Raw genomic sequence first — 25,164 nt, forward strand, 5'->3', positions numbered from 1 at the left:
AGCATCTTACTACATAAGCTACATAAATAACACAATTTTATATCGGTCCCATAAAGTTTCTAGATCATTATGTTATAACTCATACAATAATATTACTTTAACTAGAAACAACAAACTATCAATGTTCAGAAAACACATAAATAAACATAGTGAGCTCAGAGTGTTAGCATCATTCAGAAGAACCAAGACCCATTCTATATACATGTTCCTTAAATGTCTTTGGTTGCAATCCTTTAGTCAATGGATCAGCAATTATAAGTTCTGTTCTAACATGTTCTATGGACACTCTTTGTTTCTAAACTTCCTCCTTAACACCAAAGTACTTTATTTCCATATGCTTGACATCTTTAGAATATCTATCATTTTTTGAGAAAAATACTGTTGCAAAATTATCACAATAAATTTTCAATGGCCTAGCAATTGAGTCAACAATGCCAAGTCCTGAAATGAAATTTCGCAGCTATAAAGCTTGATTTGTAACTTCAAAACATGCTACAAATTCTGCCTCCATAGTAGACTTTCCAAATAAGAATAAGTAGCCAAATGTAGACTTTCTTGTGTCAGCACATCTACCAAAATCTGAATCTGAATAACCAATTACTTCTAATTGGCTAGACCTTTTGTACATGAGCATATAATCTTTTGTACCTTGAAGATATCTTAAAACCTTCTTTGCAACTTTCCAATGATCCATTCCAGGATTACTTTGATACCTTTCAAGCATTCCTACTGCAAACCTAATGTCTGGTCTTGTGCAAGTTTGCACATACATAAGACTTCCCACTACAGAACTATATGGAATTCCTTCCATTCACTTCCGTTCTATGTCATTTTTTGGGCATTGCATAAGACTAAATTTGTCCCTTTTTTAAATTGGTGCAATTCCTTTGGAACACTTTTCCATGTTGAACCTCTCTAGAACTTTATTTATATAGGTCTTCTGAGACAATCGTAACAATCCTTGTGATTTATCACGAAAAATTTCAATTCCTATTGCATAGGATGCCTCTCCTATATCTTTCATTTTAAAGTTTTTAGAAAGATATTCTTTAGTCTCATGCAACATTCCCAAATTATTTGTTGCAAGCAAAATATCATCAACATATAAGACTAGAAAGATAAACTTACTCTCACTGACCTTTCGGTATATGCATACATCAACAATATTTTCTTCAAAACCGAAAGATAGAATGGTATTATTAAACTTAATATACCATTGTCGTGAGGCTTGTTTTAGTCCATATATTGATTTCTTAAGTTTACACACCATACGACCTTTTCCTTCAGTTGGAAAACCTTCAGGTTGATCCATATAAACTTCATCAAGATTACCATTCAGAAAGGCAGTTTTTACATCCATTTGATGTAACTCTAAGTCATAATGAGCCACAAGTGCCATAATGATACGCAATGAATCTTTCTTAGAAACAGGTGAAAATGTTTCTTTATAATCAACACCATTCTTTTGAGTAAATTCCTTAGCAACAAGTCTAGCTTTATATCGTTTAACATTGTCCTTTGAGTCTCGCTTAACTTTGAAGACCCATTTACAACCAATACATTTAGCACCTTCTGGCAATGCAACAATATCCCAAACTTTGTTATCTTCCATGGATTTTAACTCTTCTTTCATGGCATCAATCCATTTTTCTGAATCATCACTATTTATGGCTTGTGTAAATGAAACTGGATCTTTAGATATTCCAATATCTTCTTCTTGTAAATAAGTCTCATAATAGCTTGGAATAGCTGACTTTCTTTTCCTTTGAGATATCCTCAATGGTATTTCTTGAGACTCATTTCTTTTTGATATTTGTGAGTTAGTTTCTTCATTGGGAGTATTATCATTTAAATCTTGTTCATCACTATTAAGGTGTTCAACAATTGTTGGAACAACTCTTTGAGTAGGTGTGGATAAAGGAACACTAACATGTATAGGAACATTAACTTTAATACACAGGGTGGGATAAAGCTTGGAAAAAGAATCATTTACAATTTTTGTGGACAATTTACCGGAAGATAGTTTGAAGAAAGAGTTGTTTCACTTATTTGAGTGGACAAGGCAGATAAACGACATATATCTGTCGCGTAAACAGAAGAATGGATGGATCCACTTGTTTGCTTTCATAAGGTATACTACGAAGGGATGGGCACTGAAAGCAATACAAGTGATGAATCGAATGCGATTGCGGGGTAAAGAGATCTTTGTGGAAGAGGCTAAGTATCGGAGACAGCTTGATGATAAGGCGAAACATGTTACAGAAGATGCCACTAATACTAGGGGTGTTTGCGGTACGGTTTGGTTCGGTTTTTGAGGGAAAAGCCATCTAATCCGATCGTCTAATTAAAGTGTGGTTCGGTTTGGTTCGGTTTTTTGTCAAAGTCATCCGAACCATACCAAACCAATTAAAATCGGTTTGGTTTGGTTCGATTTGTTCAGTTTTTTCAATCAAATCAAAAAAAATTCTACCATACTATTATGCAAAGTTGTAACATTGAAATCGACAAACCGAAATACACAATGGCTAACAAAGTTTTGATCTAATAAAATTTAACGACAACATAATTCAAATACGACAATTAAAGAACTTCAATAGTTCAACAGTCAACACAAGTTCTAAACCATTTCACAAACTTTCTACTACAAAAAAATAAAACTAAAAAATTTTAAGCTAACAAGTTATTCATAAGAAAAAATGGTAAAAAATGAATGTACCATTTCCAGTTTGCTGCCTATACATATACAGTATACCCCTGTCAAAATAGGAAGAAACAATCAGAAAATAGAGTTAAAATATTTGAAGTGAATGCACTTAAATAATTCAACAATGTTAGCCGCTGCTGGCAGCAGTGAACCTATTTAAATGAACCCGTGCCCTTGAGGTCACACAAAGACAATTCCACCATTACTCCAAGGCGCCTGTTAGGATTTGGTTGAATTAGTCCCACATTGCTCAGGATAGCAAATGGAGTGGGTGGCCTAGGCTATAAATATGAGGCTAAGTTCTCCATTTATTTTTGCACCAGTCAGAAACACTTTAAACTTGTATCTGATTTTTCTTTTCCTCTGTACTCTTTATTAGAGAGTGTTGTGAGGTGTAGTTAGATATTTGCTTTGAGAGAGTGTGGGTGTACTGGGGTGCCGGTGAGAGAAAGAAGTCTATGTGTTGTAACAATTTTCACATAGTGATATTCTCTGGTTGTCATTTGACAACGGCCGTGGCTTTTTCTCCGGTAATTGGAGTTTCCACGTTAAATTCTTGTGTTGTGATTGTGTCTATTTTATTTCTCTGTCAAAGGTGTTTTCTCAAGGGGGAATGGTGTATTATTCCCAACAAGTGGTATCAAGAGCTTCGGTTCGGTGGGATTTATTCTTAGTATGCTCTGTGGTTGCAGCCTAGTCTGACCTTCCACATCAGAAAAGAATTTTGTCCTGTGGCTTGAGGTTGATCTTTGGTTGCTGTTATTGTTGCTGGAAGGCAGTGTGACACTGTGAGAGTGCTGTTTGGAAAGGTTCTGGCTAAGGAAAGACTTGGTATTTAAGTGTGTCCATTGTGACCCACCTCTCTTTCCTGGGGACCCTTCCTAGTGCACGGTTGAGTTATACTATTCCAGTATACAGTTGCAACAATGTCAGGATATTCAAGTGCTGTGAAGCTTGAAATAGAGAAATTTGATGGAAGAATCAATTTTGGCTTGTGGCAAATACAAGTCAAGGATGTGTTGATACAATCAGGTTTGCACAAGGCGTTGAAGGAGAAGATCTCTGGTTGCTCTCTTTATGAGAGAAGATGATGTTCTCTAGAAGACAAGAAGTATCCTCATGGTATTACCGCACTGCCATGGATAAGGATGAGTTGTGGCAATCGGGTCCACAATTGCACACGGGCATTGGTTGGCGTTGAGATGCAAGGTGTGTGGCGGAGTTAGGTCGATGGCTGAAGAACTTCCAGGAAAAGCCAATTTGGAAGTTGCACCATGAATTTTCAGCAAGGTTTCGATCTGTACCAAGGTGAAATGCTTGGAGTGGTCTAATTCCAAGTGAGTATACTTTCATGGTGGAGTATGATAGTTCTCTGAACTATGATTGTCGGTATAGACAATGGCAGCAAAGAATTGTCGGTGTTGACAATGGAAGCTGAAGATGTGTGACTATTTCAATCAAGGTGGAGATTGTTAGGATTTGGTTGAATTAGTCCCACATTGCTCAGGATAGCAAATGGAGTGGGTGGCCTAGGCTATAAATATGAGGCTAAGTTCTCCATTTATTTTTGCACCAGTCAGAAACACTTTAAGCTTGTATCTGATTTTTCTTTTCCTCTGTACTCTTTATTAGAGAGTGTTGTGAGGTGTAGTTAGATATTTGCTTTGAGAGAGTGTGGGTGTACTGGGGTGCCGGTGAGAGAAAGAAGTCTATGTGTTGTAACAATTTTCACATAGTGATATTCTCTGGTTGTCATTTGACAACGGCCGTGGTTTTTTCTCCGGTAATTAGAGTTTCCACGTTAAATTCTTGTGTTGTGATTGTGTCTATTTTATTTCTCTGTCAAAGGTGTTTTCTCAAGGGGGAATGGTGTATTATTCCCAACAGCGCCCCCCTTCTACTATCATTTAAAGTTGATTTGCAAAATGCTCCACTTTGAATAGTATGCCAACAAAAATAATGTCGAATAAAAGAACAATCAGCCAATCATTCCTTTGCTTCTAAAGTAAAACTAACTTAGAAGCTTGCTCATAACTGAAGAACTTCACTGCAGAGTTAGGTGTATCCGAGCACAATTAGTACCATTCCCTTTGAACAGTCCACGAAAACCTTCAGTTCTCCATATATATTTTAGGCCTTGGACAGTTCCATTGTATTTAATGTTATGAGGATTCTGGACCTGCATATCAGCAAGGCCCAGCAAAATCAAACGAATTAGATTACACCCCGGCCAGATTAGTTGGAATCCAAAGAACTTCGGATACTAATGTAGCAAAATGGTTAAACTAACCTGTAGCAAAATCTTCAACGGTTCCAGTGGGGCAACTGCTATTCGTGATCTGCATTAATAATCGAAAGAAGCTTCAATTTATATAAAAGTTATTAAAACTATTATCAAATAGGATCCAGGAACCAACACGAAGTTGGTTGAGTGGTTAAGCAAATTCATTCCCTTTCTAGTGATCACGTATGAGACCTAAAGATGCAACAACAACAAAAACACCATGCAGGAAGAGGCAACCTTAGTTTAGGGAAAATTAAGGAAATATTAGCAAGACATATAGTTGAGAATCTCCAAAAACAATGAATATTTTGTTGCAAATTCACAAAATTTGTAGTAGTTCTTTAATCATGATCCAATCCAAACCTAATAAAAGGGACAGTGATATATAACCAAGAGCAGAGTCAGTACTACTTCTCAAATGAATAGCATCGGTCATATCAATTCACCACATCATATCACTCACAAGATCCCGTTAAATACAATAACAAAAAAAAAACAATAATTTCCCGTAATTATTGGTCTATGAAATATTAAAAATAAATAATTTGGTATCACAGAAGCCAGATGCTTCATTGTTCCCAGACAAATGAAACAATGAAACATCAAAATCGTTCCTTCGAGAAACCTAACAACAACAAAGCATCAAAATTCAAACAAAGAAAAAAAAAAACTTCCTAAATCCAATCAAACTGTTATCATTAATTCATTATATTCAATCAATTTTAGCATAAATATTAGTTCATATCGTTATTTTTGTCACAGAATTGTTAATGGTACATTGAGATAGACGGAAGATTGCTATATTTGAATCTTAACGATTATCTAATGTGATTATTGGAATTTTTTTACCTTAATTTCTTCGTAAAAAATCTTTAAAATTCTTAAGTAAAATTAGAATTAGAATCTTAAAGACTTTGTAAAAAAAAATTAAAGTAAAAAAAACAGCAAATTAAACAATAAACAGCAATAAACAGCAACCATATTGACTTGGAATGGTTCAAATTAAACAGCAATAAATAGCAACCATAAATAGCAATAAACACTAAACAGCAACCACCAGTAAATAGCAAATGGTTCATATTGACTCGGGCTCCATATTGACAGTAAACAACCACCAATAAACAACCAGTAAATAGCAATAAACAGCAAATTACCTGAATCGGTGACTCGGGCTCCATGTTGACTTGGGAGGAAGGCTGACTGGGAGACTCGGAGGTGCTGCCGTGCTGGGAGTGGGTTGAACTGATGATAGTGGGCTACTGGCGCTAAGTGGGAGAACTCAGAAACACTGCTGGCGCTGGGTGGTGGCGTCTCAACGGCGACGGCGTCGTGCTGTGGGAGGCGTCTCCGCGAAGAGAAAGGCTTCGGCGTGGTGCTGTGGGTGGCGTCGTGCTTTGGGGATTTGGAGAAGAGAGAGCGAGAGCGACTGGGTAGTAGAGACTAGAGAGTAGAGAGCGCAGCCGCAGGTTAGGGATTGGGAATTTGGCGGGTTAGGGTCAGGGAGACAAGGACGGCTGGGGGGGGGGCACTCTCACACTCGCGCAGCAACCTTTGTTCGTTTGGGGGGTAGGGGTATGGGGGGTGGGGTTAGGCATTTTTAGGGTTTTTTTTCGAACCGATTCGATTCGGTTCGGTTCGGTTAGAGTTTTGAGAGTAAAAACTGAAAACCGAACCGAACCGTACAAAAAACAGCAAAATGAGTTTTTTTGGTTTTCGGTTAATTCGGTTCTCAATTTTTTCGATTCGGTTCGTCAGTTTAGTTCGGTCTGGATCGGTTTTGAACACCCCTAACTAATACCAGATATCTTCAAAAGAGTTTAATTGGCTGTGGGAACCACCAAGTGACCGTGGTGGCTGGTTTGAACAGCGTGAAGCAGACAGGAGAGGCAAGTAGAGTAGAATGCAGCAAAGAGTTGGAATTTGGCGTCCGTGCTAAATCACGGGAGATACCATTAAAGATGGGGTGGGACATGGCAGCGGAGATGGTGACACAGGCACTGATAGACGAACAGAGAATGGATAGAAGGGTCATTTCCCTCGAAGAACTGGATGAATGGCGCACGAAAATTTCGGTAAATTTGAAAAAAGCAACGGAAGCTCCTATAATTAGATCGATGGTTATGGGATTACATTTAGCTCAATAACGTACATCAGCACACTAAAGAGAATATGTGTAATGTGGGCCAAAACCACATAAGAGCTAGCTGATCCTGGAGGATGGGCGGGCTGAGTAACCCAACCCGGATGTGGAACATGGGATGTACTCCTGGGTAGGAGCGTGGTACCGCCTGGAGATGGGAAAGGGATTGGAGTTGATCACACTCCTGTTGCTGCTACCGTAAGGTGCAACAGTGACTTCATCATACTGCGCTTTCACAAGGAGTTCTTGGCAGCTGCTGCGGGTGGTGGTGCAGGGGATATGATGCATTGGACAATGATGAGGGAGGAGGGTCTTGGGTATCACACAGATGTGGTGGATAACGTGAATCACAATAGCGACGCGGGATATGATGGAGGAGTGGTAGGGATGGAAGTTGGCCGGCAGAAGGTCAGCGGTGGTGCCAGCGGAGATGCTTGGAAAACGGTTGCTGTCACGGTGAATGACGAGTTTGACATTGGCGGTGCCGTGAAGGAGCATGACGGTGTTGGAGGGAACAAGCCAGTGCCAACGATGGAAACCTCTATGGTAATGAAGGTAAATGGCGTAGGGATGAATGATTTCTCTTGTGCGGGGATGCTTCATGCGGTCAACAACTCTGTGATAGATGGCGACAATCTATTGGACAGGGAGGAAGGGGGAAGAATAATAGGGAGCTTGAATGAAACTAATGCCATATCACATATGGTTCACGAAAGTCTGGATGAGAGTGTAAAAAGAACATCGTTACAAGATTGGTAAGGGATGATGGAGTAGAGGAAGCAGATTCAGGGGTGAGGATACTCTGAGGGAGGGAACATGCTTTGAAGACAATGGGGCGGTCAGGAACTTAGAGGATGTTGAGAATTCTGAAAAGGATGTAATCAGTTATCAGAATATTGTGAAGCAAATAAAAAGCTGGGATGAAGACTTGGTTGAAAACAGAGTTGCTTGGGCCTTGGCAGTGAATCAGGGGCTGTCCCATATGACGAGGAAGATGACATTATGGCAGCTCTTCAAGCTCAGAATGAAGTGCTTGCACAGAAACGAAGGCAAGCATAGCAAAAGGAGAAAGCAAGAAGGAGCCGACCTAAAAACCGGAATAAGGTGTGTAATAATGTGCTTAAATGATTATAGTTTTTGGAATGTGAGGGGTATTGGGGGTGTTGAAAAAGTGGGTACGGTTAAAAATTTTAAGAGAAAAAATAATATGAATATACTAGGCTTGATAGAGACAAAGAAGAATGAAGTTACTAAGTTTGACGTAGTACAAATTTGGGAAAATGATGCGGTGGATTGGGAATATGTGGGTTCCGAAGGGGCTTCTGGAGGTCTATTATTAATGTGGGACAAAATGATTTTTAAGTTGAGTAACTGTTATAAAGGGGAGAGGTGGCTGTGTGTGGAAAGGGGTGTTGATAAGCAATAATTTTTATTGTGTGTTTTGTTTGATGTATGGTGCGCATGTCAGGGAGGAGAAGCTAACTGTGTGGGAGGAGTTGAGTTGTATTGCTGGAGTATGCCAGGTCCCCATTTGTTATATGGGTGATTTTAATGAGATTGTGAGAGTAGAAGAAAGAAAAGGAGCTAATGCTTTAACAGCATCAGCGGAAGATTTTAGAGACTGGATACGGGATATGGAGTTAGTGGATTTAGAACTGAATGATCGTAAATTTACATGGTTCAGAGGCCAATCTTGTAGTCGTATTGATAGAGTCTTCGTTAGCCTGGAATGGCTTGAACAATTTCCTAAGATACGGCTTAAAGGTGGGCCAAGAGGTTTATCTGATCATTGTCCTTCGATAGTGGAGGACAGTAGATTAAGAGGAGGGCTGATGCCATTTCGAAGTCTGGATTCTTGGTTCACACATGACGGGTTTCTCAGAATGGTGAAGGAGGAATGGAGGGGTCTAGGTGAGGTTCAATTTACTGAAAAGTTGAAGGCTTTGACGATACCTATGAGTAGATGGCACATGGAGAAGTTTGGTGATATTGATTTGAAGGTACAGCAGTTGGAAGATGAAATCAGGAAGTTGGATGATTTGGCTAGTGATGGAGTTTATGATGGGATTATGGAGGCAAGAAGGAGCGCTCTAGTTAGCTTCTGTAAGCGTTGGTATGTCAGGAAGAAAATCCATTGGAAGCAGATGTCAAGGTCCCGACATGCTAAGTACATGGATAAGAACACTAGATATTTTCATAATTTAGCCTCAGTAAGAAAAAGAAGTAATAGGATTGATGCATTGGTTATAAGTGGCAGATTGGTGAGGAATCAAGCCAGGATTAAGAGTGCAATGAGAGATTTTTACAAGAACTTGTATCATCAGGAAGCGTCACCTTTGGTAGGTATTCAGGATGGCCTAGTTAACAAGATACAGGAAGAGGAGGCTACAGACTTAGAGAGGATGCCTTCGGCTGACGAAATAAAGGAAGCAGTTTGGGATTGCGAGTCATCTAAGGCCCCTGGCTGTGATAGCTACAATATGAACTTCATAAAGAAGTGTTGGGGGAAAATTGGTCCTGAGTTTACTGCAGCTGTCATGGATTTCTTCCAGTCAGCTGAGCTACCAAGAGATTCTAATGTTACATGGATGGCTTTGGCTCCGAAGTTTGTGGGAGCAAGGGAGATTAAAGATCTTCGGCCAATTAGTATGGTAGGGTGTGTGTATAAGGTCATTTCGAAGGTGTTAGTGTGGAGAATGAGAAGGGTAATGCCAGACTTAGTAGGGGAGACTCAGAGTGCGTTTGTGCAGGGGAGGAAGATTCATGATGGGGCTTTGATTGCATGTGAAACTATACAATGATTGAAGGAAAGAAAGAAGAAATGGGCAATAATCAAACTGGACTTTCAAAAAGCTTACGATAGAGTCAAATGGAAGTTTATGGATATTGTACTTCAGAAAATGGGCTTTGGGCAAAGATGGCGAGGGTGGATCAAGGAATGTGTGTGCATGGCGTCTATGTCACTTTTGATAAATGTCTCGCCTTCTAAATCTTTTAAGATGGAACGGGGCTTACGACAAGGGGATCCTCTTTCTCCGTTTCTTTTTGTTCTTGTTGTTGAGGTCCTTCATAGGATGGTAGGAGAGGCAGTAAGACATGGAAGGATCTCTCCTTTGTTGGTTGGAAAAGACAATATTGAGTTGTCTCACTTGTAATTTGCGGATGACACAATAATTTTTTGCCCCCCGGAGGAGGAGACTATTTGCAATTATAAGCGGCTTCTACGGTGTTTTGAGATGATGTCTGGTTTGAGTATTAACTTTGATAAATCTAGCTTGATTCCTGTTAATTGCGAGCGAGAGTGGTCAGAAAGGATGTGTAGCATGTTGGGGTGTAAGGAAGCAACGTTGCCAGTCAAATATCTTGGTATTTCTTTGGAAGCAAATCCGAAATTGGTTAAGACATGGAAACCTATTATAGACAAAGTAGAAGAGAAACTCAATCTGTGGAAAGCCAAAACGATTAATAAAGCTGATAAGCTGGTACTCATCAAATATGTGCTTAATAGTCTGCCGGTTTACTATCTTAGCTTATATAAGATGCCCAGAGTAGTAGCAGATAAGTTGATATCTTTGTAGAGGAGGTTCTTGCAGAGTAATGAGGACATAAGGGATGGGGTACCTTTGGTAAGGTGGGATATTGTGCAAGCTCCAAAACGCTTCGGGGGTTTGGGCGTGGGCGATGCAGTGCTCCGGAATATAGCATTGTTGTTCAAGTGGTGGTGGCGGTTTTCAAAGGAGGATTATTCATTATGGAAAAAAATTATGTGCTCTTGCAATGACTTGAATCCAAATGTCCTTCTTTCTTGTCAGCCGGTTCCTAATACAAAGGGTCTGTGGAGTGACATTTGTCAGTTGCAGATAAGAGAACAGCAAGCGAGAGATAAGATGGTCAGAGGGTTATCATTAAAGTTAGGAGATGATAGAAGAATTCGTTTCTGGGAAGATAATTGGCTTACCATGTGGTGTGTTGCAGGATGTATTTCCAAGGCTTTTCTCGGTTTCAAATCAAGTCGGATATGTAATAGGGGACTGTGGGTTCTAGGATGGGCTGGAGTGGATATGGAACTTTCATTGGAGAAGGATACTATTCCAATGAGTTAGAATTAGTTAACCAACTTTATGGAGTTCTACAATCTGTCAGGTTAACAAGTGAGAGGGCGGACAGAATAGTATGGAAATTTGATAGATCAGGAGTTTACTCTACTAACTCATTTGTGAAGGATTTGTAGGTTGAGACTCTCTCGGAGGACATTACGAGTTATAGTTTCACTAAATCTATATGGAGAGGACTAGTTCCACCAAGAGTTGCGTTATTCACCTAGTTTGTATTCGTTGGTAGGGTCAATACTAAGGAAAGATTGATTAAATTGGGCATTATTGATCACAGGGATATGATTTGTGTTTTATGTAAAAAAGAAACTGAGAATGATTTTCACTTATTCATTGGCTGTGAGTTCACGTGGCAGGTGTAGTGTGCTTGGTTATACGCCTATAATAAATTTTGGTCTATTCCAGGAACCATTAAGCAACACTTTGAGAGTTGGACAGGAACTCCTGTAAGAAAAGTCGAACGTAACAGGTGACTGATTGGCTTTTTTGCTATCATTTGGAATACGTGGTTGGAAAGGAATGCCAGAATTTTCAGGAATCAAGAAACATGCATTGCGGAAGTTATTACCAAGTCAATTAGGAGCTACAAAGAGTGAGTTGGCTTTATTCCATCTAGTTGTTGATGGCAATACCAGAGATAACTACGATTTTTTGTTTAGTGTTTGTATTGTAACTCTGGACTTTCTAAATGCTCCACCTTACTGTGTTGAGCTTTTTATTTCAAAAAAAAAAAAAGCTGATTCGAACTACGTAAGGCTTACATCCATGAATAATTCGAATTGGATTACTTCGAATTACAAAAACCTCTGCTAATTCAATTTTGTCTAATTCAAATTATTCATTTTCTTAATCTGAATTTTGCTCATTCGAATTACATAGGAAGGTGCTTTTGGGTGATCTTTTGATTTAGTAGAATTAGGTAATTTTATTCTCCATTTGGTTTAATTGTGTCATTTATCCAAATGTTATCACTTTAAAATAAGTACTTATATAACTAAAAATCCAAATACAAAATAACTTATTTATAAACTGTTATTAATAAAAGTCTTTATATTTTAATTTTAAAAAAAAAAACTTATTTAAGAAGTTTATCTAAACTGGAGCTAAAACTTAGTTATTCTTGAATTATGGGTTAATGTTAAATTCTTTGAAATATTGATAAAATGATTAACTTAGCTAATATTTATTGATTATAAAAATTATTGACTTGTTAAAACTAAAATTTTGGAGAAAAAAATTGACCCCTGTATCTAGCATTACCAATATAAACATTTTTTTTCAAAGATAAATGTTATTTTATTAATATAAAATAAAGGTGTTCTATAAGGAAGTACAAAAGAATTGGGTAATCCCATTTAAGATTAAGAGTTTAGAAAAGAGTAAAGTAAGAGTAAAGAGAATTAGCAGCATCCATCAGTTATGGCTCACGAGTTCACGCACTAAATTGTTGGCTTCTTTCACTATCTCTGGTGCCGGGCTTGTTACCTTCTCAAAAACACACTGATTCTTCGCTTTCCAAGTGCTCCAACAAAGCGCCGCTATGAAGAGGGTCTTTTGTCTACCGTTGAATTGAGCCGCTGCCCAAGATAAGACTCATTGCCACCAATTGAAAAAGGTCTCTTCTTCTCTCATCGATAGGTCAGGGGTTATTAAGCTTAGGCTCCAGATTATTGAAGACAGGGGACATTGGAACAAAGAATGAGAAATTGATTCAGCCTTCAACATGCATCTTGGACAAGTGGCAGGGGTGGATGCAAACCAGTTGTGAACTTGTTGCAACACCGGAAGCTTTTCATGAAGACTCTTCCATAGAAAAATCTTAATTTTATGAGGTAATTTCAATTTCCAAATGCTATTCCATACTCTGTTATTCTGTATGTTCTGGGGCCTCAATGAAGTAGGAGAATGAAAGAATCCATAAGCAATTTTGTATCCTGACCCAACTTCATATATACCAGATTTTGTCCAGCACCAATTAACTTCATCCTCCTCCTCTGTTGGTTTGATTGAAAAAAATTTATTGTATATATCAACTGAAAAAATTGACTCAATCAGATTTCTGTTCCAACTTCTATCAGGATTTAGTAACGCACTAACGTAATGCACTTGCAGATTTGGCGGGATTGTGAGTGCAGTTTGAGGGACATTAAAGGGCACTGGTGGTGAGAGCCAAGGGTCATGGAAGATGCGGACATGAGTACCAGAGCCTATTTTTCATAACAAGCCTTTCTCGATCACCTTGCGCCCTTCAAGAACACTTCTCCAGCCCCACGACGGTACGCTTCCTATCTCTGCATGTAAAAAATCTGTATATCTGAAATATTTAGCTTTGAGCATTCTTGATAGAGTATAATTAGGGTATTTCATTAGACGCCAACATTGCTTGCCCAATAAGGCCAAATTTTGCGCCCTTAGGTCCTTGATTCCCAGCCCTCCATCTTTCTTCGGTCTCGTCATTATGTCCCATTTAATACAAACCATTCTTCGTTCTGCACCTTTTTGACCCCACCAAAATTGCGAGAGCATGCTATGAATCTCAGTCAACAGTGTGTTTGGGAGCTTGAAACAAGAGAGTGTATAAATAAGAATCGCCTCCCCCACCACTCTCAATAGCGTGTGTCTGCCACCTGATGACAATAGACTTCTTTTCCAACCCATAATCCTCTTCTGAACTTTATCCTTGATAGCTCCAAAGGTTGCTTTCTTTGATTTTTGGACTACAGAGGTGTTAGGATTTGGTTGAATTAGTCCCACATTGCTTAGGATAGCAAATGGAGTGGGTGGCCTAGGCTATAAATATGAGGCTAAGTTCTCCATTTGTTTTTGCACCAGTCAGAAACACTTTAAGCTTGTATCTGATTTTTCTTTTCCTCTGTACTCTTTATTAGAGAGTGTTGTGAGGTGTAGTTAGATATTTGCTTTGAGAGAGTGTGGGTGTACTGGGGTGCCGGTGAGAGAAAGAAGTCTATGTGTTGTAACAATTTTCACATAGTGATATTCTCTGGTTGTCATTTGACAACGGCCGTGGTTTTTTCTCCGGTAATTGGAGTTTCCACGTTAAATTCTTGTGTTGTGATTGTGTCTATTTTATTTCTCTGTCAAAGGTATTTTCTCAAGGGAGAATGATGTCTTATTCCCAACAAGTGGTATCAAGAGCTTCGGTTCGGTGGGATTTATTCTTAGTATGCTCTGTGGTTGCAGCCTAGTTTGACCTTCCACATCAGAAAAGAATTTTGTCCTGTGGCTTGAGGTTGATTTTTGGTTCCTGTTGTTGTTGCTGGAAGGCAGTGTGACACTGTGAGAGTGCTGTTTGGAAAGGTTCTGGCTAAGGAAAGACTTGGTATTTAAGTGTGTCCATTGTGACCCACCTCTCTTTCCTGGGGACCCTTCCTAGTGCACGGTTGAGTTATACTATTCCAGTATACGGTTGCAACAATGTCAGGATATTCAAGTGCTGTGAAGCTTGAAATAGAGAAATTTGATGGAAGAATCAATTTTGGCTTGTGGCAAATACAAGTCAAGGATGTGTTGATACAATCAGGTTTGCACAAGGCGTTGAAGGAGAAGATCTCTGGTTGCTCTCTCTATGAGAGAAGATGATGTTCTCTAGAAGACAAGAAGTATCCTCATGGTATTACCGCACTGCCATGGATAAGGATAAGTTGTGGCAATCGGGTCCACAATTGCACACGGGCATTGGTTGGCGTTGAGATGCAAGGTGTGTGGCGGAGTTAGGTCGATGGCTGAAGAACTTCCAGGAAAAGCCAATTTGGAAGTTGCACATGAATTTTCAGCAAGGTTTCGATCTGTACCAAGGTGAAATGCTTGGAGTGGTCTAATTCCAAGTGAGTATACTTTCATGGTGGAGTATGATAGTTCTCTGAACTATGATTGTCGGTATAGACAATGGCAGCAAAGAATTGTCGGTGTTGACAATGGAAGCTGAAGATGTGTGACTATTTCAATCAAGGTGGAGATTGTTAGGATTTGGTTGAATTAGTCCCACATTGCTTAGGATAGCAAATGGAGTGGGTGGCCTAGGCTATAAATATGAGGCTAAGTTCTCCATTTGTTTTTGTACCAGTCAGAAACACTTTAAGCTTGTATCTGATTTTTCTTTTCCTCTGTACTCTTTATTAGAGAGTGTTGTGAGGTGTAGTTAGATATTTGCTTTGAGAGAGTGTGGGTGTACTGGGGTGCCGGTGAGAGAAAGAAGTCTATGTGTTGTAACAATTTTTACATAATGATATTCTCTGGTTGTCATTTGACAACGGCCGTGGTTTTTTCTCCGGTAATTGGAGTTTCCACGTTAAATTCTTGTGTTGTGATTGTGTCTATTTTATTTCTCTGTCAAAGGTATTTTCTCAAGGGGGAATGATGTCTTATTCCCAACAAGAGGGCAGTCCCAGGTATTTATCTTGTACTCCGATATGTTCAATATTTAGTGTCTGAGCAATTGCTAGTCTTATGTTCTGAGGTGTGTTATGACTGAAAAAGATGGTCGACTTATTCAAATTGACTTTTTACCCACTAAAACTCTCATAAATCTCTAACAATTCTAAAATACTTATTACCAATATAAACATTTACCAACTCATTAAAAAATTACATGATCTTGTATAGACTTTGCAAAAATATATAGCAGCTAAAATTTTAATCAAGCACCAAAAGATGATATATCTTTTACAAAAGAAAAAGAGCAATAACTAGACTAGCTATTTAGTTATGCAAAAGTATAATTAAATATTAAAAAAAATGCTAAAAGCTAACTTTAAATATAAAATATAGAAGAATTAGTTAATATTAATTTAAATATAAAATAAAAATATTAATTATGAATTAATAGTTAAATTAGCCTAAAAGATGAAATATTTTTAAATTCGTCTCTAAAATTTTTTTAATCAAATTAGTTTATTAAAGATTAAAAATAATTATATTTATCTTTCAGTCATTTTATTAACAATTTCTGTCAATGATTAATGATGTGAAATATTAACTGATAATTTACATGAGGATTAATAGTCAAGTTAATCTTTAAAAGATGAGACATTCTATAAATCAATCCTTGAAAATTTTTCTCAATCAAATTGGTCTATTAAAGACTACAAATTAATCATATTTGTCCTTCAGTCATTCTATTAACAATTTTTGTTAATGATTGATGATGTGAAACGATAATTGACAATATACACGAGGGATAATAATCAAATTAGTTCTTGAAAGACTAGGTATTCTTTAAATTTGTCTCTGAAACATTTTCTCAATCAAATTGATCTATCAAATATTAAAAATTAATCATATTTGTCTCTCAGTCACTCCATTAACAATTTTTGTCAACGATTGATGATGCGAATCATTAATTAACAATATACATCATAGTTGATATGTCTAATTAAACATTGACCAAATATGTTTATGAAAATCTATTAATTTAATTATTTTTTCTAAGTACATAAACTTTATTTCCATGATCTAATAACTAAATTGATAAATTTTCACATATTTAATCAATATCTAGTTGAACATATAAGATACCATTATATATATATATATATATATATTATTAGTTAACATTTTACATAATTTATTATTGACGTAAAATTATTAATTAAATAATTAAAAAACAAATATTATTAATTCATAATTTTTAAAAATCAATTTAATTATAAAATCTTTGAGGGATGAATTAAAAAAGATCTCTGAGACTAATTCAACTATTAACGTATTTAATTAAGAGTAATGCTACTGTGATGATGCCATTTTTATTTCTCATGTGATGAAACTTGCTGGCATAGCTGTAGAGGCGACACGTTTGCTATTCTTTGTAGGTTAGTGAAGTATTGCATCAGATGAATCAGGTTTGGAGTTAAGTTTGGATTGCTCCATAATCCATATTCACGGATTTTTAGATAAAGTATGTATTTTTATCTACCAAAAAAAAAGTCATTTTTTTTGTCCTCAAGTCATGTGCTTAACTCATCTTAATTTTTTTTTTTTTGTGACTGCTTAACTCATCTTAATTAACAACTTTTATAATTTTTAATTTTTAATTTTGTAACTATGGTATGGGTATTGGAGGCTGTTTGTGTTGTTTTAATTTTGTCGTGATTGAGTGTTTAGAATTTTTTATAATAATTTTATATATCGGTTATGAAATGAAATAAGTTTAGATATATGTGCGTAAGTTTTTTTCGTAGGTGACGTTAATAAGATAAATTGTGTATCAAATTAAAGGATTTTTATTAAATAAATAAATTACTCATTTTATTTATTAAAAAAGCATTTAATTTTTTAAATAAATTAATTAAATGTTTTCTGTTTTAGAATACTAAAAAATAATAAAAGTTTTATTTAAAAATATATATAATTTAGGATGTATTTATTAATTTACAAAGTATTATTTATCTTATTTACAATACAAATGAGATAAATTATATTATAAATACTAATTTTTTTTAGTTATTTTATGGTCCAATTATATACATATCAAGTTACAATAAAAAAAAATATTCTTTTATTTTATTTTAAATTCTTGATATCAATTTGCAAACGAAATTTAATCAATTAAAATTTGATTTATTTTATTTATACTCGATATATATTCATACTTATGTCATTATCACTATAAATAAAATGTATAATAAAGTATAAAAATATAATTTTTTTTTAAAATTATATATATTGATAAATAAAACATGTATAATATTTATATATAAAAAGCTCTAAATTAAAAAATAATATTAATATTATTATTATTATTGATAATATGAATAATTTCACACTGAAAAACTTCACACATCTCACTTCTTGGATTTAATTCAATTTAGAAAAAAAAAATGAAACCTCTAAAACTATTCTGTTCAAACCGAAGTCACCTTATTTTATTGGTCCTTATAATTTTGTGAAATTTTTAATTAGATTTTTATACTTTTTTTTATTGAATTTTTGCACCATTTTTTTTAATTAGGTCCCTCTTAGCAATAATTGACTTAATTTTATAGAGACCCACCTAAAAAATAATTGGTACAGAGACCCAAATAAAAAAAAAATATAGAGACCCAATTAAAAAAATTAGTACAAAGACTTAATTAAAAGGAAAAAAATACAGAGACCTAATTAAATACAGAGACCTAATAAAAGGAATAGAAGAGTTGCAACTTCCAAAAAAAAAAACATAACGTGTGACCATCCGTTGTCTGCCAACTCACTTCATCACATGAGGAAAAAAAATTTAGCATCATCACCGTAGCATACACCATTAATTAAATGGAGCTTTGCTTTGTGGTGTATGGGTTTTCATGTTACAGTCAACGAGGCTCTCTTGGCTGTTGCAGAGATTTGAGTTGAGTGTCCGTTACAATTACCATTACCATGTCCTCCGATTCCATTCCTGAAAATGAAAACCTCATCCTTGTGCTGCTTCTCTCTCTATTTTACCTTCCATCCAATTTCATTTTTTGAAGCTCAAAACATGTTCCCTTTCTAATTCTCACTTCTCCCTCTCTGTTTATGTGCAGTTAGGGTGTGGATCAGTGTCAATTGATTTGTTGGCCACTGTTGCTGCTTATCCCAAACCTGATGAAAAAATCAGAAGCACTTCTTTCAAGGTTCATCCATATTCACGGTTTAAGATAGGAAATTTTAATCATTTATTTATTTTCGGGGTTAAAGAAGGCAACATTCTTTGGTATTAATTGTTTGCATTGTTTGTTTAGGTTGAAGGAGGTGGCAATGCAGCAAATGCTCTAACCTGTGCTGCTCGCTTGGGACTCAAGCCAAGGCTTATATCCAAGGTTCTTACCCCTTTTTTGTTAAATCTAACGCATAGTCTATGATCCTTCGTATCCTATTAGTCTTGTATAAATGTTGATATTAATTTGATAACCTGTTTTTTATGTAATAGTTATGAACCTGTTTGACACCCGATTATTATTAGGTTGCAGATGACACTCATGGCAGGGCCATAATAGATGAATTACAGGCTGATGGTGTTGATACATCTTTTATAGTGGTAAACTAACTGTTTGCAATCTCCATGAAGCTTTTTGTTTCTGTGATCTTCAGTTTCTAGTCTTGCAGTTATCTGATTTGTTTCTAGTCGTTGGTCGGTAAATTACTCTTTATTATGCATGTGTAATTTATCTTATTGTGTTATCTACTTCTCTTTTATCTGCAGGTATCCGAGGAAGGGACTTCACCATTTACTTATATCATTGTGGACAGTCAAACGTAATGATCATTCTAACTGTTGTCAATCTTTATTGAAAATTTGACCTATATAGTACTCTTAATTCATTACTTACTCTCTTGATTGTTTTGACTCATTGTACTAATCCTATCTACATATGGCTACACCATCTTTCTTTATTGAGTAATTTGGTTATCCGAATTCCAGAAGGAAAATAAGGGCATTGATTAGGTGGATCTAATTGAGAATCTAGTCGAAGTCCCGTGCTTGGATTTGATCATAAAATAGTGGATTGTGTTGTATTTTTATTTTTCTTGAATAGAAAAATCAAAGTAAACAAAAGTTGCAAACCCTTTTTTGCCTATACTTCTCTTTTTTATTCCTCTTTCTTTCTTTTTTTCTTTCTAATATTCTCTTATCTTCTATTTATAAGCTAATCAGCTTTAGATACTTCACAATTTAAGTGACTGAAACTGTTGTTTAGCAGCAGTAATGCAGGCATGAAAAGGAAAGGTTGCGCATTCTCTTAATAAGAATAAAACAACTATGCTGTATGATTATTCTTAATTGATAGATGTTCAGGAATTTGGTGCTAATGTGGCTGCTGAAATTTTTTTCCGTAAATCAATTAATTGTTCATGTAACTTTTCAGGAAGTCCCGTACTTGTATACATACCCCAGGATTTCCTAAACTGATGCCAGCTGAACTTCCTGAATCAACTTTGTTTTCTGCATTGAGCGGAGCAGGAATTGTTTTTTTGGATGGGAGGCTGAATGAAACTGCCTTGGTTGTTGCACACGAGGTTGTTACATGCATTCACGTTGTTTGAATTCTAAGAGCCTAATCATTTTTACAAGTTGAAGTCTCTATGGAAAATAGTTATTGAATGCAGAACTTTCTATATTGTATCTGGTGAAAGACTAACTTCCATAACTGCTTATTGTCTTGTATTAATACATTGCAACTCCTCACACTGATGGTTGAACATAAGATCAATGGCTTATATGATGGAGAAATATAAGTGATTAAATTGCAATAAATAAAGTTTCCATGGCATAAAAGTTATGTCAACATTGTTACGTGAAATTGAACCAAGTTTCTCTTTTGTTGTTTCTATGGAGCTTCCCTTTATTCATCATTTGTATTGTGTATTTTGTTCTGCTGGTGCCTGGTACTGGAGGTTGAAGAAGTGCATTAAACAAAATTGCATATATTCCAGTGCAGGCAGTTAGGAAGAATATACCTATCTTAATGGATGCCGAAAGGCTCAGAGAAGGGCTTGATGATCTCATTCAATTGGCCGATTATCTTACATGTGCAACGCGTTTTCCTCAGGCAAGTCAATTGTTTTCTCTAGAAGTGATATATGTTTATAAGAATCAACATAATTTTAGAATTCTCTCATCAACCGTGTTTCTTGACATTAGAATTGAATTGATTTTGACATGCTATCTTTCTAGTCTACCTGTATATAAATAAATTTTATCTTTGTCCTTATGTGTTTGCATAACCTGTGCTTTAATTTTGTCCTTTAAGAATCATTGATTGCACACATACATGATGTACCTATCTCTTCTGACAGGTATGGGCAGGGGCAACAACTATTCCAAAAGCACTCGTTTCTATGGTTTTAAGGTTACCCAAAGTCAAATTTGTGATTGTAACTCTGGGAAAAGATGGATGCATAATGCTTGAGAGAAGTGTTGATGGTACATATGTGATATTCCCATTTCACCTTTTCTTTTAGTTGGAATGTTGGATCCATTTGAATTATGCATAGTGCTTGTCAAAAAAAGTCAAAATTATGTTGTATCTGCTTTGAGTTATTTTTAATTTACTCCTTTTTTCTATAGGATACTGTGCTCACTCATCCATCATCCGCCACTAAGTAGGGCATGGCCCTTATTGGGACCTCATCCAATGATGGAGGAGTAAGCATGGTATTCTCTATAAAATGTGTACAATAAACATTTCTCATGTGGTTTTAGCTTAAACAATTCATATTTATTTTACCTTTGTTTTAATATAATAAAATAAAATAAAAATCTGCAGAGGGTGCTTCAAGGGAAGAAGCGGATGTGGACAGATTACTAGAATCTCTGGAGATGAAAAGGAATAGGAGCACATATATGCCAACCTGCATATCATCGGTAATCTCAATACACACATCATACTCTTTCTCTACAGTGCTATTACTGAAGCAAACTTTGTCTGTAAGCACCATGAACTATGCAAGTATTGCAAATAATAACTGAAGCAAATTACTCGTATGGATTTGTGGACATCGATGTGGTTCTTAGGTAGCGTTTGTTTTGAGGTACTGAGACAGAGACTGAGATAGTGAGACTCAGTATCGTGTTTGTTAGTTCAGAGACTGATACTAAAATTTCTGTCTCTATCTCTAAAATTTCAGTACCTCCAAAAAGTAGGGACACAGGAGACTGAAATTTTTAGAGATGGAGACTGAAACTTTAATAACATTTTATACCTAAAATACTTTCATTTCAATTAATTAATTCCAATTTTACCCTTTTTGCAAATTAAATTAGAGTTTCATTCTTGTTTCAATTCATGTCTCCCATTTTGCACCAAACAGAATACTGAGATTTATTTCAATCCCTGTCTCTTAGTCTCTGTCTCTCAGTCTCAGTCTTTTCGTCTCTGTCTCTCCACCAAACGCTACCTTATTGTTTGCGTACCCTCTTGCATGAGCAAGTTATTGACGTATACAACTCATCAGATGTTTTTTTTGTGGTACTGTATCACAAATTCAAAAGTTACTAAAATAAAGCCAACGTTTTTTAGCTAAGGTTAGAAGCTAGATGATCTAGCAAATATTGGGAAGACATTCATGGATGCCAATAAACCTTTGCAGAAAACAGTTGTTCACATTTAGTAGCCCTGCATTCAATTGCCAATGTTTGGCATAGACAGTATATTTAATATTAATGTCTTACAAAGAGAAGACTAACAAACAGCTTGCATTTGTTCCCAGACATAATTATTTGAATTATATATTAAATTTTCAGATCACCTCATGCCTCTATATTGAGAATTAGTGATCTCAAACTTAATGCTTATTTGAACTTTTGGTGAACATTTTTAAGTGATATACTTGTTCTTCTTTACTTGCAGTCAGTGACAAAATTGCAGGCAGAAGGCATAGGAACAGTTTGTGGGAGGTTATATGTTGGAACTGCCGAGAACATACCACCATCTGAGCTCATTGATACAACTGGTGCTGGAGATGCATTTGCTGGAGCTGTTCTCTATGGTAATGCTAACACCTTTGTTCTCTATAGTTCTTTTGCTTTCGTGCGGGGTTGGTGCTTTTTCCTCGATTCTTTTCCCCTACCATGTCATTCTACAACTCATCATTGGAGGTTACAAGTATGATTACGTGTCAGATTTTATCAGTTACATTGTTATATTTATCTATTTCGACATGGATCAAACTATAAAAAAGCCTTCTACATGTTCAAAATTCAAAACTTCATGTTTCTTAGTTGTTTCCAAAACGAATATATCGAAGTTAAGACACATGCTGCCTTGGGTTGCTTTTCAGCTCTCTGTGCCAACTTTTCAAGGGAGAACATGCTGTGCTTTGCTGCTACTGTGGTGAGTAGTCTTTGCAACGGTTATTAATGAAAAAGAATGTTGCATAGCTATCATATCAGGTACTTTAGTTACATCATGGATGGTTTATCTTACTTAGCTGCATGGCGATTGCAGGCGGCAGCAAAGTGCAGAGCTCTAGGCGCACGAAGTGGCCTTCCACACCATACAGATCCGCGGCTAGAATCATTCATGCAGTAGATTTTTATATTTGGTTGGTTAAAATCATATCGGATATGGTTTGAAGTTCAGTTTCATCACAGTTGGAAGAGTGAGAGGTCCAGCTTAATATGCTTATGCTTTTACCTTTTACTTGTTAATGAAATCATTTGATTTTGTTATTACTCAGCATGACTTATGTGAACTTCCTACTACCCTCATGCTTCATAAAAAAAAAGGAAAATTAAAAGCGTTTTAGTTTAGCATAACAACTTTCCATCTTCCGAGTAGATTTCTTAATTTAGCATAATCTTGATATGTTGGTTTAATAAAAGATTACTCGCAACAAAAGTAAATGGTTTTAGATGCTTCTTAATTGAATTTTGTTTTCTTAAGGAAGTCTAGCATAGGGCAATGTTAATGTTACCATTACTAAGAAGTTTTTAAAGGTTTTTTTATTTAAATAAAATAAAGAAAGACCAATGTTATGATAATTCACCTAAACCAATTTTCAAAACCTAAATTCCCTATTCCTAATAATATATAAATCGTCTTAGGACTATGTGTTTTGAATTATATATTAACTGTTACATCCTAGGACGATCTATGCTTGGAAGCGCTCTCAAGAGATACACATAAATGGTCCTAGGGTACTGAGCTTTCAAAATCAATGTAAATCGTTCCAGGATGTGATGATTTACATATTTTAAACCTAAAACATTGGGGAAGGACGATTTATGTGCAACTTGTTAATGCACAATAGACTGTGACGATTCACTTGCAGTGGGTCAACAGGTTATTGCCTATGTTTTGTCTCCATCATTTGCAGCAAATTTGTCCGTTCAAGACTTTAAGCAGAAAATGCAGATGACTTGGGTGATGATGTGTGTATCTTTGGAGAGCTTGTAGCAGCAATGAGAGTAGCACTTATATTGGATGGTACACCAGCATTCATGGAGGTTAGAGATAGGGATCTTCTTGCCAAGGCTATAGGCGATGATGGGTCGGATTCAGAACCACTCATTATTGGTGATGATATCGATGGCGAGGAAGACACAACGTGTCGGGAGATCGCAAGCTCAGTCAAGCTCTTGAGGCAATGAATCAATTGGCATTTTCAGATCAACAGCTGGCTGCTATTCATGGAGACAGGCCTGGTATGCTTGGCCCAGACGAATTTCACAGCCTATTGTGCATTAGCAAGTTGCACATAAATCACTCTAGACTACTGAGGGTTAGCTTTTGCACATAAATCGTCCTCCTCCAATGTGTTTTAGGTGTAAAACGTATAAATCATTATGTTGATTTTGAAAGTTCAGTATCTTAGTACGATTTATATGTATTTCTTGAGAGCACTTCCAAATATAAATCGTTTTAGGGTGTAACGGTTATATAATTCAAAATACACAGGCTTGGGACGATTTATATATTATTAGGAATAAGGGATTCGCGTCTTGAAAATTGGTCTAGGAAAATTAGGTAATATTGGTCCCTTTTTATTTTATTTAAATAAAAAAACCATTTTTAAACTTTTTGCTTCAATAAATAAATAATAAATTATATTTTGTATTTTTTTCTTTACAAAATTTTCAAAAGAAAATATTGATAAGTCCTTATTTAAAATTTTGGTACAAAGTATATTTAACCTTTTTTTTTTGGGGGGTCCATAAAGTAAGTTTTACTTAATAACAGTTGATGGGCATCCAATCTAGCTGTTGAATGTAGCATACAAGACATTAGACAAGTATATATTATTGGTTGGCTTCTTTCCTTGAATATTCGAAGGCCCAATAAGAATAGCCCAAAAGTAAGTTTTGGGAAAATAATTATTAGTAAGCGCCGATAACCCAAAAAAATTAAAAAAACGCCGTTGCCGGGGATCGAACCCGGGTCACCCGCGTGACAGGCGGGAATACTCACCACTATACTACAACGACTTTGTTGAAATACGCCTTCTCAAA

The 25,164-nt window shown here is 36.1% G+C and overlaps 3 protein-coding genes, 1 long non-coding RNA gene and 1 other non-coding gene across 5 annotated transcripts; 2 read left to right on the top strand and 3 right to left on the bottom strand.

The window, feature by feature from the left end:
* Nucleotides 1–460: 460 nt before the first annotated feature.
* On the bottom strand, nt 461–811 carry LOC140180082 (secreted RxLR effector protein 161-like). The gene has a single exon (XM_072220479.1). The coding sequence runs from the start codon at nt 809–811 to the stop codon at nt 461–463; it is 351 nt and encodes a 116-aa protein (XP_072076580.1).
* Nucleotides 812–4,555: 3,744 nt separating this feature from the next.
* Nucleotides 4,556–6,556, bottom strand: LOC112758821 (uncharacterized). Its single transcript, XR_003179819.2, has 3 exons — nt 6,143–6,556; nt 4,995–5,043; nt 4,556–4,883 (listed from the first exon to the last, which is right to left on the bottom strand). It is a non-coding gene; the product is annotated as an uncharacterized lncRNA (long non-coding RNA).
* A 3,472-nt stretch (nt 6,557–10,028) lies between these two features.
* On the top strand, nt 10,029–11,231 carry LOC140180083 (uncharacterized). Its single transcript, XM_072220480.1, has 3 exons — nt 10,029–10,279; nt 10,403–10,610; nt 10,707–11,231. Exons 1-3 carry the CDS (start codon nt 10,029–10,031, stop codon nt 11,229–11,231), a joined length of 984 nt encoding a protein of 327 aa, XP_072076581.1.
* Nucleotides 11,232–18,438: 7,207 nt separating this feature from the next.
* On the top strand, nt 18,439–23,475 carry LOC112758823 (uncharacterized). The gene is made up of 12 exons (XM_025807599.3): nt 18,439–18,653; nt 18,758–18,847; nt 18,956–19,033; nt 19,177–19,251; nt 19,417–19,469; nt 20,081–20,231; nt 20,654–20,764; nt 21,012–21,138; nt 21,482–21,579; nt 22,565–22,703; nt 22,995–23,047; nt 23,162–23,475. The coding sequence occupies exons 1-12, from the start codon at nt 18,612–18,614 to the stop codon at nt 23,243–23,245; spliced, it is 1,101 nt and encodes a 366-aa protein (XP_025663384.1). The 5' UTR covers nt 18,439–18,611; the 3' UTR covers nt 23,246–23,475.
* A 1,593-nt stretch (nt 23,476–25,068) lies between these two features.
* Nucleotides 25,069–25,140, bottom strand: TRNAD-GUC (transfer RNA aspartic acid (anticodon GUC)). Its single transcript has one exon. It is a non-coding gene; the product is annotated as a tRNA-Asp (tRNA).
* Nucleotides 25,141–25,164: the final 24 nt, after the last annotated feature.

Source organism: Arachis hypogaea, chromosome 16 (genome assembly GCF_003086295.3).
Source record: "Arachis hypogaea cultivar Tifrunner chromosome 16, arahy.Tifrunner.gnm2.J5K5, whole genome shotgun sequence".
NCBI lineage: Eukaryota > Viridiplantae > Streptophyta > Magnoliopsida > Fabales > Fabaceae > Arachis > Arachis hypogaea.

What these genes read in the sequence shown, in the direction of transcription:
- LOC140180082 (XM_072220479.1), bottom strand. Translation starts at nt 811, where the DNA reads ATGGAAGGAATTCCATATAGTTCTGTAGTGGGAAGTCTTATGTATGTG.
- LOC140180083 (XM_072220480.1), top strand. Translation starts at nt 10,029, where the DNA reads ATGGGCTTTGGGCAAAGATGGCGAGGGTGGATCAAGGAATGTGTGTGC. An exon ending in AATATTGAGTTGTCTCACTT is followed by an intron (nt 10,280 to 10,402) that starts GTAATTTGCGGA and finishes TGATAAATCTAG; the next exon opens with CTTGATTCCTGTTAATTGCG. An exon ending in TTAATAAAGCTGATAAGCTG is followed by an intron (nt 10,611 to 10,706) that starts GTACTCATCAAA and finishes ATATCTTTGTAG; the next exon opens with AGGAGGTTCTTGCAGAGTAA.
- LOC112758823 (XM_025807599.3), top strand. Translation starts at nt 18,612, where the DNA reads ATGTCCTCCGATTCCATTCCTGAAAATGAAAACCTCATCCTT. An exon ending in CCTTGGTTGTTGCACACGAG is followed by an intron (nt 20,232 to 20,653) that starts GTTGTTACATGC and finishes ATTCCAGTGCAG; the next exon opens with GCAGTTAGGAAGAATATACC. An exon ending in GTGCAACGCGTTTTCCTCAG is followed by an intron (nt 20,765 to 21,011) that starts GCAAGTCAATTG and finishes CTCTTCTGACAG; the next exon opens with GTATGGGCAGGGGCAACAAC.